The sequence below is a fragment of the Tachyglossus aculeatus genome, chromosome 2, assembly GCF_015852505.1.
Source record: "Tachyglossus aculeatus isolate mTacAcu1 chromosome 2, mTacAcu1.pri, whole genome shotgun sequence".
NCBI classification, from domain to species: Eukaryota; Metazoa; Chordata; class Mammalia; order Monotremata; family Tachyglossidae; genus Tachyglossus; species Tachyglossus aculeatus.
The window spans coordinates 94,717,222-94,733,169 of record NC_052067.1 but is presented as its reverse complement, the minus strand read 5'-3'; the positions used below and the strand labels follow the sequence as shown (position 1 = coordinate 94,733,169).

The window sequence follows — 15,948 nt, the reverse complement described above, 5'->3', positions numbered from 1 at the left end:
ATGCTGGGGTGGATACAAGCAAATCCAGTTGGACACAGTCTATGTCCCACACAGGGCTCACGTTCTTCATCCCCAGTTGACTGAGGCACAGAGAATGAAGTGGCTTGCCCAAGGCCACACAGCAGATGAGTGGTGGTGTTAGGATTAGAACCCATGACCTTCTTACTTCCAGGCCTGTGTTCTATCCACTTCTGGGTTTTCCCTACCCCTAAACTATTTTATTGTGTATCTCCCTGCCTCCTCCTCCTCCCATGATTGTAAATTCCTTGTGGGCAGCAATCACATCTAACAAATCTGTTGAATTGGACCTTCCCAAGTGCTTAGTACAATGTTCTGCATACAATAAGCACTCAAGAAATGCAACTGATTGATTAATGGGAAGCAGGATGGCCTAGAGGTAGGAGCACAGACCAAGGGGTCAGAGGACCCAGGTTCTAATCCTGACTCCACCACTTCACTGCTGCATGACCATGGACACGTTACTTAACTTCTCTGGTCTCAGTTTCCTCATCTGTCAAATGGGGATTCAATATCTGTTATACCCCCCAGACTGTGGGTCCCATGTGGGACAAGGCCTGCATTCAGCCCGATTATTTTGTACCAAAGTGCTTCTCAGGGTCACACCTGGAGAGTTTCCAGTACTCCACTGGTCTTGACTATGGGAGGGAGAATCAAGGAGAGGCGTACCCACTCCATTCCTAGCTTGGGCAGTGGCTAGTGAGTGGAAGGCAATCTGCAACAAGTCAAAACTCCCCTGTGCTGGGCAGCAGCGACATGGGAGACAGTCGAGGGCGGAGAGTCGAGGGCGGAGACTCAAGTTTATTGCGCGGAAGGAGGCAATGGTAAACCATTTCCGCATTTTTACCAAGAAAACACTATGCATACACTACCAGAATGATTGCAGATGGAGGTGGGGCATTCTGGGAGAGATGTGCATGGCTCAGTGGAAAGAGCACAGGCTTGAGAGTCAGAGATCATGGGTTTGAATCCCAGCTTCGCCATTTGTCAGCTGTGTGACTTTGAGCAAGTCATTTCACTTCTCTGTGCCTCAGTTACCTCATCTGTAAAATGGGGATTAAGACTATGAGCCCCATGTGGGAAAGCCTTGTATCCCCCCCAGTGCTTAGAACAGTACTTGGCACATAGTAAGCACTTAACAAAGGCCATCATTATTATTATTATTATGTGTCTATGGCAACGCTATGGGTCAGAGATGACTTGACAGGATAAGACAAGGCCAAAGTGCTTTGTACAGTGCTTGACACATAGAAAGCACTTAACAAATATCATCATTATTATCATTAATGTTATGATAGACCTTGCCTGTCTCCATCTTTATAGTGAAAGCTCCTTGAGACCAGGGACCAAATCCTTTACTTTCACTGTACTGGCCCAGGCATCTAAGCTGGTATTTAGTCAGTAAGTGTCTCCCCACCCCTATAAATCCTCCTGAATAAATTAATTTCCTTTCAGTTTGTACAAAGTATTTTTCAATTAAAAACAATGGGATCCCCTGCCATTAAGACAGTAACCCTGAGCCACCTCAGCATTAAATCCTGCAGAATCAGAGCTTTAAGAGATTCCTATTTAATCCAGATTTCTTTTCATGTTCATCCCCCAAAGGAGAAAGAGTCTATAAGAGGGATTATCTTGACATGTGACACTTATGCTATTCATTTTGATTTCCCTGAAAAATAACTTAGAAAATTATAATTTGAAAGGAGAGGAGTATTCAAAATATTGGTGGGCATGTAACTTCAGTCCCTGAAAGATGAAATAACAGCTTCGTATTGCTTTCTTTAGAGTTGGCTCTTTGATTACAGAGGAAAACAGAGTAAGCTATATTGTTATTTGTGTGTGTAAGACTTTATAGGTCATTTTTTCACATATTCAGAGTAACCATTCATCCTTTAGTTATTTTACAGATCGTGATCGGGATGACTGTTTTAAGATTTTTGTACTACTGTAGTCTCTCAAAAATTTGAACAAACAGCAAACCTCAAGAATTGTATTGGCATCAGAGTAAAGCACAAAAAAGATACAAATCTTGCTCAAATAGGAACTCACAATTTCAAGATGCTTCTCCAATTCAGCTAATGGCATTTGTTTATGGGGTAGGAGGTGAGATTTCTACTACTGTACAACTTATACCGGATAGAAGGGTCTGCTCTGATGAAGATTCAGGGACATTGTGTTCTTTGACCACAGGCTATGGCCTTTATCGAAGCCAGCTTCCTCACAAAGCATAACCAGGGCACAGAGGGACTGACTGAAAGAGCTTGGACATCTTCACGCCAACTATAACCACTAATGGAAAAACAAAGCGAGCACTTGTCCTGCTGGAAGAGGGACATATCTTTCTCTTTTTAACCTTTGGGTATATGAGCAGTCCCCGCTCAGGGTCACACCTGAAAAGTTTCCAGTACTCTACTAGTCTCGACTATGGAAGGGAGAGTCAAGCGGAGGCCTGTCCATTCCATTTCTAGATTGGCCAGTGGTTAGCGAGGGGAAGTCAATCTGCTAGAAGGCAAAACTCACCTGAGCAGCACAGGAGAGAGTAGAGGGTGGAGACTAAAGTTCGCTGGGCAGAAAAGAGCCATTTCCATATTTTTGCCAAGAAAACTCTATGGATACACCACCAGAATGATTGTAGATGGAGAGCAGCGCTTTCTAGGAGAGATGTGCCTATGGCCTTGCTATGGGTCAGGGACAACTCGACAGCATAAGACAGGAAAAGTCTGAGCAGTGGTCGAACAGTTAATAACAATAATTGTGGTATCAGTTAAGTGCTTACTATGTACCAGGCACTGTAATAATAATAATGATGATGGCATCTGTTAAGCACATACTATGTACAAAGCACTGTTCTAAGCGCTGGGGTGGTTACAAGGTGATCAAGTTGTCCCATGGGGGGCTCACAGTCTTAATCCTTATTTTACAGATGAGGTAACTGAGGCACAGAGAAGTTAAGTGACTTGCCCAAAGTCACACAGCTGATAATTGGTGGTTGGGATTTGAACCCATGACCTGTGACTCCAAAGCCCGGGCTGTTTCCACTGAACCCCGCTGCTTCTCTTACTGTACTCTCTTACTGTACTTTCACTGTCCTAACCGCTGGGGTAGTTTTAAGATAATGGGGCTCACATTATTAATTCCCATTTTACAGATGAGGTAACTGAGCACAGAGAAGTTAAATGACTTACCTGAGGTCACACAGCAGATAAATGGCAGAGCCAGGATTAGAACCTAGGTCCTTCTGACTCTCAGACATGTGCTCTAGCCGCTAGGTCATGCAAATATTATTACAGAACAGTCTTTTCTTCACTGACAATAACCAAAAAATTTAGAATAACAATAATCTCGATGACAGAATTGTTATTTTGATTTCAATAGGAAAATGATTTGTATGCAGAGGTCCCACAAGAGTCTAACAGCTCCAGGCCCACAGGAGAATTGATCCAGCCCTGGTTTGGGGAAGGAACACTGCTTCTGATGGTAAACATTCGTATGGGACTAATCACGCCTTAGGCTTCATTTTCATAGGAGTGTGATATGTAAAGAAAATAACTCCAAAGGCACAGTTCACAAAACACGCTTTAAAGGCAGAATTTGTTGATCAGGCAATGGATCATATATCCACAGTTGGCTAAGGTTTGTCTAGCAAGAGAGGAGGAAGAAAGAGTGGAATCATAATGTACAATATTCTAGCCTTGGAGAATAGGTCTGACATGTTTTAGTTTAGACGAGGGCCCTCTTCCTTTCTACTAAGCAGTTTTTCTGGCGGAAGCAGAAATGAAGCTAAATTTTTATTGAGAGGAGTAAGAAGAGCATTAAGCTATTTCTCCAAAGAGTATTTCTGCATATAATGTCACTGAACTTGGCAGTAAGTAAAATTTGGTGCTGGACTCACTTGAAATACACTCACTCCACAAATCTGCCCAAGTTCTTAAGTTATATTTTCTCAGATTGGGACTTTTTAAACTCTTTCTGTCTGTCCATGTGAACTCACACGATCTAGTTTTTCTAGCCACAAAAATACTGCCCCCATTGATTCTTAGAGTGGTAGTTTTGGGGGACACAAGATAGCAGTGTGGCTCAGTGGAAAGAGCCCGGGCTTTGGAGTCAGAGGTCATGGGTTCAAATCCCGGCTCTGTCAACTGCCAGCTGTGTGACTTTGGGCAAGTCACTTAACTTCTCTGTGCCTCAGTTACCTCATCTGTAAAATGGGGATGAAGACTGTGAGCCCCCCGTGGGACAACCTGATTACCTTGTAACCTTCCCAGTGCTTAGAACAGTGCTTTGCACATAGTAAGTGCTTAATAAATGCCATTATTATCATTATTATTATAGAACAATCCCATTTTTCTCAATCCAAGATTCTGAGTCTATTTAGAACAGCTTTCTCAGCCTTGATAGAATGGTCTAGATACTTAATCCTGGTTCTGCCACTTTCCCATTTGTGACCTTGGGCAAGCCACTTAACTTCACTGTACCTCAGTTTTCTCATCTGTGAAATGGTTATTCAGTATCATTTTTCTCCCATACTTAGAAGCAGCAGGAAGTAGCGGATAGAGCACAGGCCTGGGATTCAGGAGGCTATGGGTTCTAATCCCAGCTCTGCCACTTGTTTGCTGTGTGGCCTTGGGCAAGTCACTTCACTTCTTTGTGAATCATTTAATTCATCTGCAAAATGGGGATTGAGACTGTGAGACATGGGACAGGGACTGTATCCAACTCGATTTGCTTGCATGCACTCCAGACCTTAGTACAGTGCCTGACACATAGTAAGTGCTTAACAAATACCACAGTTATTACTATTATTAATAGTAATATGATGCCAACTGTAAGATCAAACCTACCCGATTTGGTGAGAGTTGTTTCTTTTCCATGATGATCAGCTTCCAGTTCTAGACAAAAGAATGATGATTAATGACCATGAATGGGGATCATTTGGGGGTTGAATTTTTTTTGATGTTCCATTTAAGAGGAAACATATTTCTAAACTAACCCCCCTCTAGACTGTAAGCTAGTTGTGGGCAGGGTACGTGTCTAACAACTCTTTTGTACTATACATACAGTGCATACAGTGAGTGCTCAACAAATACCATTGATTCATTAATATAAACTTTGAATAAATATAGGAAAAGCAAACATCTTTGATTTAGAAAGCAGTTTTGGTCATAGCATGAACTTTAGGAAAGCAACATGTTCTAGTGGATAGAGCAAGGGTCTGGGAATCAGAAGGACCTGGGTTCTAATTCTGGTTTCATGACTTGTCTGATTTGTGACATTGGCCAAGTCACTCAACTTATCTGGGCCTCAGTTCACTCATCTGTAAAATGGGGATTAAGACTGTGAGCCCCATGTGGGACAGGGACTGTGTCCAACCTGATTAGCTTCTACCCCAATGCTTAGAACAATGCAGTCCACATAGGAAGTGGTTGACAAACATTATTATTATTATCATTACCATTATTATTTATTATTATGTTTAATGATTAAGGCGTTATTTGCTCAAAAACAGTTATGCTGATACTCATGATTTTCTTTTGCCTAGTCTCCTTTGCTTATGATTTCTCCCTTGCCTACAACTCAATTTGGGCAGGGAATGTGTCTGTTTACTGTTATATCAAGTGCTTAGTACAGTGCTTTGCACATAGTGAACACTTAATAAATAATAATAATAATAATGATGGCATTTATTAAGTGCTTACTATGTGCAAAACATTGTTCTAAGTGCTGGAGGGGTTACAATAGCTATAATTCTATTTATTCTGATGGTTTTGACACCTGTCTACATGTTTTGTTTTGTTGCCTGTCTCCCCCTTCTAGACTGTGAGCCCGTTGTTGGGTAGGGACCGTCTCTATATGTTGCCAGCTTGTACTTCTCAAGTGCTTGGTACAGTGCTGTGCACACAGTAAGCGCTCAATAAATATGATTGAATGAATGAATGAATGAATACAATTGAATGAATGAACAAGAATGTCACCATGACTGAATGGATGATTGAATGACTCATGAGCATGTTAAACCCAGTTATATGGAATCAGCTGACATAGTAAAACAGCCTTTTTACAATATGGCAGAGTGGGTAGACACATAAGTGCTTAGTACAGTGCTCTGCACACAGTAAGCACTCAATAAATATGACTGAATGAATTCCACATACAAGGAGCTTTCAGTCTAGGGGGAGACAGACATTAATATAAATAATGAAATTACAGATGTGTACATATGTGCTGCAGGGTTGAGGGTGGGATGAAAGAAGGGTAGAAATCCAAGTGCAAGGTGGGTGTAGACGGAAATGGGAGAAGAGGAAATGAGGACTTAGTTAGGGAAGACATCTTGGAGGAGATGTGATTTTAATAAATCTTTGAAGGTAGGGAGATTTTCATTCAACTGTATTTATTGAGCACTTACTGTGTGCAGAGCACTGGACTAAGCACTTGGGAAGTCCAAGTTGGCAACATATAGAGAGAGTCCCTACCCAACAATGGGCTTACAGTCTAGAAAGGGGGAGACAGACAAAAAAACAAAACAAGTAGATAGGTGTCAATACCATCAGAGGTCTGATATGAGATATGTAGGGGGAGGGAGTTACAGACCTTAGGGAGGACATGGTTGGCGGTGAGATAGATGAGCTCGAGGTACAGTTGGCTCTACAGAAATGAAGTGTGTGGACTGGGTTTTAGAAGGAAATAAGTTAGGAGAGGCAAGCTGATTCAGTGCTTGTAAGAAAACGGTAAGGTGTTTTTGGTTGATGTGAAGGTAGACGGGGAACCACCGGAGGTTCCTGAGGAGTGGGGAAACATGGACTGAACATTTTTGTAGAAAAATGACCTATGCAGGAAGCAGATAGAAGTCAAGGGGGTCAGCAAGGAGGCTGATGCAATAATCAAGGAGGAATAAATTAAGTGCATGGATTAACATGGTTGCAGTTTAGATGGAGAGGAAAGGGTAGATTTTAGCAAAATTATGAAGGTTAAACTGACAGGAGTTGGTGAAACTGAATATGTGGGTTGAACAAGAGAGATGAGTTGAGGATAATGCCTAGGCTAATAAGTTAATAACAAGAATATTGCTCTGACTTGCTGCCTTTATTTATCCCTCTTCCTGCCTCACAACACTTATGTACATCTACACAATTTATTCATTTATATTAATTTCTGTCTCCCCCTTTAGACTGTAACCTCGTGGTGAGCAGGGGATGTGCCTATAATATTGTTATATTGTACTCACACAAGCATTTATTTCAGTGCTCTGCACACAGTAAGTGTTTAGTAAATACAATTTAGAAAGATTGACTGTGAGGACAAAATGAGATAATTAGTGTGGAGAAGGAGCATGGCCTAATGGATAAAGCGTGGGCCTGAGGGTCAAAGGACTTAGGTTCTAATCCCGGCTCTGCCACTTGTCTGCAAGTCACTTAACTTCTCTGTGCCTCAGTTACCTCATCTGTAAAATGGGGATTAAGACTGTGAGTCCCATGTAGGACAAGGACTGTGTCCCATCTGATCAACTGGTATTCACTCCTACATTTACTACAGTGCCTGGTAAATATGACATATATACACTCACACTCTCTTAACTACTGTATATTCATCCATTTAGCTCTTCCATCTCCTCCATTAGAATGAAACCTCCTTGAGTGGAGGAATCAATTTTTATACTTTAAAATCCCGCAAATACTTTGTACGGCATTCGGCATCCAGTGCTGTGCATATAATAGGGGTTCTGAACAGAACAGGAATACCTTCTTAGAGAAGCAGCATGGATCAGTGCAAAAAGCCCGGGCTTTGGAATCAGAGGTCATGGGTTCAAATCCTGACTCTGCCAATTGTCCATTATGTGACTTTGGGCAAGTCACTTAACTTCTCTGTGCCTCAGTTACCTCACCTGTAAAATGGGGATTGAGACTGTAAGCCCCACCATGGGACAACTTGATCACCTTTTAACCTCCCCAAAGCTTAGAACAGTGCTTTGCATATAGTAAGTGCTTAATAAATGCCATTATTATTATTATTGTTATTATTCAATATGCTTGGCCCATAGTGAGTAACATGTTCTATCATAACATTCATTTATTCAATCGCATTTATTCTGCACTTTCAGTTTGCAAAACACCATACTAAGTGCCTGGGAGAGTACAATATAACAATAAATGGACACATTCTCTGCCCACAGTTGAGCTTATAGTCTAGAGGGGGAGACAGACATTGATATAAAAACATTAATTATATATATGTACTTAAGTGTCCTGGAGCTGGGAAGGGGGATGAACAAAGGGAAAAAATCAGGGCAATGAAGAAGGGAGTGGGAGAAAAGGAAAGGGGGACTTAGTCAGGGAAGACCTCTGAGAGGAGATGTGTCCTCAATAAGGCTTTGAAGGTGGGGAGAGCATTTTACACAGTAACTCCGAGTACAGTGCTCTATTCACGGTGGCTACTCAATAAATGCTGGTGTGAATGTTGTTCTATTCCAGTTTTTTTCTTTTGCCTCATGTGCTTTGAGTCTTGTCTCATTCAAGACCCACTCGTTTAAGACAACAGCAACAGGGCACGTTGCCACTCAAAGCATAACGGCAAACTGGTCAAAGGCCAATTCGGAATGGAACTAACTGCCACAGTCTGGGATGTAAGCCGAGCATCAGCAAGGAAGAGAGCCAGGGCAGGACGCCAGGACCTTGCAAGACAAGTCCAGTCCACCAGTCTTAGCTGAGTGCCCTCAAAAAGGAAAAGATGAAAAGGGCCATTTCTGCAAGAATCGATCAATCAATGGTATTTATTCAATCAATCACTCAGTGAATCGATCATTTTTATTGAGCACTCACTGTGTGCAGAATACACAGCTCTGCACACAGTAAGTGCTCAACAGAAATGATTGCTAGGGAGAAGCAGCATGGCCCAGTGGATGGAGCACGGGCCTTGGAGTCGTGGAGTCGTGAAGGTCATGGGTTCCAATCCTGGCTCCCCCACTTGTCTGCTGTGTGACCTAGGGCAAGTCACTTAGTTTTTGTGTGCCTCAGTTCCCTCATCTGTAAAATGGGATTTAAGATTGTGAGCCCTGTGTGGGACAGGGATTGTGTCCAACCTGCTTATCTTGTATCTACCCCAGCACTTAGAACACTGGCCTGGCACATAGTACATGCTTAACAAATACCATAATAAAAATTATTATTATTACAATATAACAGAATTGGTACACCTCAAACTTATTATGGCTAAAAATGAACTTCTCATCTTCCCACCCAAACCCTGTCCTTCTGCTCACTTTCCCATCACTATTAATAGTATCACCATCCTTTCTGTCTCACAAACCCGTACCCTTGGCATTATCCTTGACTTCAACTTCTATCCACGTATTCAAGTCATCACTAAATCCTGTCAGTTCTACCTCCACGACATCACCAAAATCTGGCCCTCGCTCTCCTCCCAAACTGCTACCGCATTAGTGCAAGCACTTATCCTATCCCACCTTGATTATTGTATCAGCCTCCTTTCAGACCCTCTTAGCTCCTGGTTCTCCCCGTTCCAGTCCATACTCCATTCTATTGCCTGAATCATTTTCCTTCAAAAACGTTCAGACCATGTTTCCCCACTACCTCTGGGCTGGAATGCCCTCCCTCCTCAAATCAGACAGATAATTGCTCTCCCCAACTTCAAAACCTTATTGATGGTACTTCTCCTCCAGGAAGTCTTCTTTGAATAAGTCCGCCTCTACTCTTCTCCCACCCACTTCTGCTCCACTCTTACTTGCTCCTTCATTCATCCTCCCTCTCATCCCCATAGCACATATGTATATATCTGTGCATATCTGCCAGTTATTTATTTATTTATTCATTTATTTATTTGTTTATATTAATGTCTGTCTCCCTCCTCTAAACTGTAAGTTCATTCTGGGCAGGAATGTGTCTTTTTCTTGCTATACTGTAGTTTCGCAAGCACTTAGTACAGTGTCTTGCACACAGTAAGCACTCAACAAATATGATTGAATGAATGATTAGTTGTGTTCCCTGCCCACAATGAATGGCCCAGAATGATTGTCTGTCGGATACAAAGAAAGAGGGCATTCCGGGCCAGAGACAGAACATGGGCGAGACTTCAGAGGTGAGATAGGTGAGATCGAGCACTTTATTGAACACTTACTGTGTGCAGATCACTGTACTAAGTTTTGGGGAGAGTATGATGCAATAGAGGTTGTATTTGATCCTTTCCTCAATCCTGAATATCTTTAATGTGATTACTCTGCACGCGAACCTGCTCCTAATGGAAAGTTTTCATGAGGTGAGTGATACTGTCTAGTTCCCTTTGTAATACAGTAAGCTGGCAATTGCTTAAGTAAAATGAAATCAACTGTTAATTAAAAATAAAAGACAAGGATTTTAAATCAAAATATGGGCAGTGACTCGATTAGGTTTGATGTTATGCATGCAGTTTAGCTTTAAGTGGAACTAAAGGTAAGTGAGAAACATAAAGGGTACCAAATACAGAAATGCTCTGATTACCGAGACGTTTCATACTTCATTCTTGTCATGTTAAATGCTTGCAGGTTTGGGCAGCTCTACAGATGTTGAAGGGAGGTAAAGTGGGTTGTTTGGGAATCCAAGAAGGTAGACTGTAAGCTCTGCATGGTCAGGGATTGTGTCTGCCATATCATCAATCGATTGATTGATCAATCATCATCATCAATCGTATTTATTGAGCGCTTACTATGTGCAGAGCACTGTACTAAGCGCTTGGGAAGTACAAATTGGCAACATATAGAGAAAGTCCCTACCCAACAGTGGGCTCACAGTCTAAAAGGGGGAGACAGAGAACAAAACCAAACATACTAACAAAATAAAATAAATAGAATAGATATGTACAAATAAAATAAATAAATAGACTAATAAATATGTACAAACATATATACATATATACAGGTGCTGTGGGGAAGGGAAGGAGGTAAGATGAGGGGGATGGAGAGGGGGACGAGGGGGAGAGGAAGGAAGGGGCTCAGCCTGGGAAGGCCTCCTGGAGGAGGTGAGCTCTCAGTAGGGCCTTGAAGGGAGGAAGTGAGCTAGCTTGGCGGATGTGCGGAGCAAGGGCATTCCAGGTCCGGGGGATGACGTGGGCCGGGGGTCGATGGAGGGACAGGCGAGAGCGAGGTATGGTGAGGAGATTAGCGGCGGAGGAGCGGAGGGTGCGGGCTGGGCTGTAGAAGGAGAGAACGGAGGTGAGGTAGGAGGGGGCGAGGGGATGGAGAGCCTTGAAGCCCAGGGTGAGGAGTTTCTGCCTGATGCACAGATTGATTGGTAGCCACTGGAGATTTTTGAGGAGGGGAGTAATATGCCCAGAGCGTTTCTGGACAAAGATAATCCGGGCAGCAGCATGAAGTATGGATTGAAGTGGAGAGAGACATGAGGATGGGAGATCAGAGAGAAGGCTGGTGCAGTAGTCCAGACGGGATAGGATGAGAGCTTGAATGAGCAGGGTAGCAGTTTGGATGGAGAGGAAAGGGCGGATCTTGGCAATGTTGCGGAGCTGAGACCGGCAGGTTTTGGTGACGGCTTGGATGTGAGGGGTGAATGAGAGAGCGGAGTCCAGGATGACACCAAGGTTGCGGGCTTGTGAGACGGGAAGGATGGTAGTGCCATCAACAGAGATGGGAAAGTCAGGGAGAGGACAAGGTTTGGGAGGGAAGACAAGGAGTTCAGTCTTTGACATGTTGTGCTTTAGGTGGCGGGCAGACATCCAAATGGAGATGTCCTGAAGGCAGGAGGAGATGCGAGCCTGGAGGGAGGGGGAGAGAGCAGGGGCAGAGATGTAGATCTGGGTGTCATCAGCGTAGAGATGATAGTTGAAGCCGTAGGAGCGAATGAGGTCACCAAGGGAGTGCGTATAGATCGAGAACAGAAGGGGACCAAGCACTGAACCTTGGGGAGCCCCCACAGTAAGAGGATGGGAGGGGGAGGAGGAGCCTGCAAAAGAGACTGAGAAAGAACGACCGGAGAGATAAGAGGAGAACCAGGAGAGGACGGAGTCTGTGAAGCCAAGGTCAGATAGCGTGTTGAGGAGAAGGGGGTGGTCCACAGTGTCAAAAGCAGCTGAGAGGTCGAGGAGGATTAGGACAGAGTAGGAGCCGTTGGATTTGGCAAGCAGGAGGTCATTGGTGACCTTTGAGAGGGCAGTTTCCGTGGAATGTAGGGGATGGAAGCCAGACTGGAGGGGGTCAAGGAGAGAGTATCCACTGTATCCATATCCATATCCACTGTATCGTACATTCCCAAGTACAGTGTTCTGCACATGGTAAGAACTCAATCAATATCACTGATTGTCTGATTAATTAAATTAATTTGCCTGACTAACCCTTCATTTCCACTACTCCCTCTGTCTGTGTCGCCTGTGAACCTGGTCATGTATCTTCGCAGCACTTAATATTCATCCAAACCTCAGCCTCACAGCACCTCTTTACATACCCATAATTTATTTTAATATCGGTCTACCCCTCTAAGCTGTAAGCTCCTTTTGGGCAGGGAATGTCTACTGGATTTGTTATATAGAGTACTCTCTCAAGTGCCCTGCATAAAATAAGGATTAAATAAATACCAATGATTTATTGATTGATTCCAGTTTCTACCTTTTTGTGACCAAGGAATATCTTTCTAATAATTTCCCCTCGTTACCAGAAAGAAAGCATCATGGAGATATTGACAGTTTTCTTATTTTATAAATTTGTGAAAAAAATTGTAATGTTGAGGTAACTTCTGAAAAGCAATGATATTTATTGTACGTGGGCAGCAATTCAGCAGACAGAACCAACAGGGGGTGAAATTGAAGGAAAAAAGGGGTAAATTGTTAAGTGTCTTTTTACGGGCTTTTTCACTAGGAACAATCTTTACCTGCTCCATAACGTTTTCTTTTGTGTCAAGAAAAAATGTTAATAGGAGTAGAAATTCCCAGGGCTGTCATAAAGAGGCAAGTTCAGTTACATATTTGCAAGAACCTCATAATTTATAGCCCAAGGATAATGGCAGAAACAAGGCAATTTTAGCAGCTTCCTTTGCTTTCTTTATTTCATTTGTCTGCTGGGCATTGCTACACAGGGACCCTTGTTTGATTCCATGCCACTCGCACCCTTAGCAGAAGGTTTGAATCCCTTCTTTATAGGAAATCTACCTCTGTATTTCAGATGCTACCAGCTAGAATTCCTTCTTCAAGATTATGAATTATCCAAAGAAGGAAGAGAAGTTATGATTTTCACTGACCCTAAAGCTATTGCCCTCCAGCTCTCTATGGAAAAGACCCAGGCCCACCTGCACCTGTCTACACAGCAATTTCAACACTTTCCCCCCATTTCTCTCATCACGTCCTCTGGAAAATGCTCCCGGTGACCCTTTCCCTCATGGATGCCCTCACGTCAGCTCTGAATCCCTTCTCACTAATGGCATTCTCTCTCCTGGTATGTTTCAAGATGAAGTGGGGCATGATTGAAATTGACAGGGTTAGACCAGGGGATTGCCAAATCTAAGGCACTTAGTACAGTGCTCTGCACACAGTAAGCACTCAATAAATGCGATTGAATGAATTAAGGCATTAAGGGGTTCAATTAAAATAACCAGATAAAAGCACTGCTTCACCCAGTAGGTAAGTTTATGGGATTCATTCCCTCAGGAAGATATGAAGGAAGAAAATAGTACCTTTAATTGCCTGTTTGGATAAATTCATAGGTAAGGGGTTCAGGGCCCTTCTGATTCCTAGACCCATGCTCTCTCCACTAAACTATAAGCTCATTGCGGGCAGGGACTGTATCTGTTTATTGCCATATTGTACTCTCCCCAGTGTTTAGTACAGCATTCTACACACAGTAAGTGCTCAATAAATACGATTGAATGAATGAACGAATGAATGATAGGTAAGTAAAAGGGAGAGCTAAGGATATTATACAGAACATCCCTAATTGTCAGGATGCATGTCTAAGAGGAAAACCAGCATATGTTACCTCCAAACATTTGGTATCATCATCAAAGACAGAATCCTAGTCTGCCCAGACCACTGGATTGCCTTGGTAACGGTAGTGAGGATGCCTTTCTGTTCTCAGCAGGATTCAAGCATTAAACTGTCTCTACCCTCTTGTAAAGTATGCCCTTCCAAATACTGTCCCATTTTCCTCCTTATGTTCTCATCCAAGCTCATCAAATTTCTACTCTCTCATTTCTCCTCCAATTTTCTCCTGGGTCCTTTCCAATCCATATTTCCTCCTTGCTACAGTCCTGAAACTGCCCTCAAAATGGAAACCACAGAACTCCACACAGCCGAATTCAGAGAACTTTTGACCAAATCTCAATATTCAATGTTGCCCAAGGCTGTGTCCCATATATTCTACCCCCTGCCCTCTCCCCTCACAACTTCTATGACTGACATCTTTCTCTGCTTCCTATCTCTGAACACCATTTTTTAGTGCCTTCAGTACGTCTTTCACTGAATAGTTCTGTCTACAACTGAACATGGAAAAAAAAACATGATTCCCCACCTTCCTTCTTGCTCGGTAAAGTCTTCCTTACTGATGAGGGCAATACCACCATTCTGCCTCTCAGCCAGACTCAAAAGCCAAGACTTTATCCTTTGCAGTTAGCCTTCACATATACCTCTATTGGTCTATTTAACATATTTCTTATTTTTCTTATATGTACCTAATATGTATCTAGGCTCTTATATTGTGCTTTTCTTTAGAAAGGGAAAAGTAAGTTTCGTGAGATTTCTCCCCGGGAAGCAGCGTGGCCTAGAGAAAAGAGCGCTAGGAGTCAGAAGACCTGGGTTCTAATCCTGGCTCCACCACTTGCCTGCTATATAATCATAATAATAATGATGGCATTTATTAAGCACTTACTATGTGTAAAGCACTGTTCTAAGCACTGGAGAGAGTCCAAGGTGATCAGGTTGTCCCATGAGGTGCTCACAGTCTTAATCCCCATTTTACGGATGAGGTAACTGAGGCCCAGAGAAGTTAAGTGACTTTCCCAAAGTCACACAGCTGACAATTGGCGGAGCCGTGATTCAAACCCATGACCTCTGACTCCAAAGCCCATGCTCTTTCCAGTGAACCACACTGCTCATATGGCCTTGGGAAAGTCACTTCACTTCTCTGGGCCTCAGTTTCCTTGTCTATAAAGTGGTGATCCTATAACTATTCTCCCCCTCAGTCTTTGCTCCCTCTGTGGGCAGGTACTGTGACCAACCTAATAATAATAATAATGATAATAATTATGATGGTATTTGTTAAGTGCTTACTAGGAGCCAAACACTGTTTTAAGCACTGGGGTAGATACAAGTAATCAGGTTGTTCCACGTGGGGCTCACAGACTTAAACCCCATTTTACAGAGGAGGGAACTGAGGTACAGAGAAATGAAGTGACTTGCCCAAAGGCACACAGTTGATAAGAGGCAGAGCTGGGATAAGAACCCACAACCTCTGACTCTCAAGCCCGGGCTCTTTCCACTAAGTCACACTGCTTCTCACTATCTTGTATCTACTCCAGCGTATAATACAGTACATGGCACATATTAAGCACTTAGCAATTACCATCATCACCAAAAACACAAGAAGCCACGACATTCCTCTAGTCTATGGATGTCAGAGGGCAGGCAGCTGTCTCTGAATGGTTAGGAAGTTGGGCAAAGCTAAAGCACCAACTACAGTTTGGGGTCTCTCATTAGTGCCTAGATTCTGTTTTAATTTCACCCTGTGGGGGTAAATGACTATTTACTTTCGATTTCAATTTTGAAGCCGGATGTATTTTTGTGCAAATAACAGGGACCAGACTACCTATAGCAAGTACTTTATGAGTGCACTTTCAAAGACTGTGTAAAGAGTTTCAGCAAAAATTGTAGCGTGATACCCGTAGACAAACAAAAGTGTTTCTATGGCACAGAAATTTAGAAATAACCACAATTCACTCTCAGAGAGAC

General features: G+C 42.9%; 1 protein-coding gene across 1 annotated transcript in view; it reads right to left on the bottom strand.

Moving 5' to 3' along the window:
* The window catches only part of LOC119941973 (triadin-like), a 229,505-nt gene that overhangs the window by 44,275 nt on the left and 169,282 nt on the right, over positions 1-15,948 (bottom strand). The window contains exon 16 of the mRNA XM_038762560.1: positions 4,860-4,907. Coding sequence (XP_038618488.1) covers positions 4,860-4,907 — 48 coding nt within the window. The remainder of the gene's footprint in view (positions 1-4,859; positions 4,908-15,948) is intronic.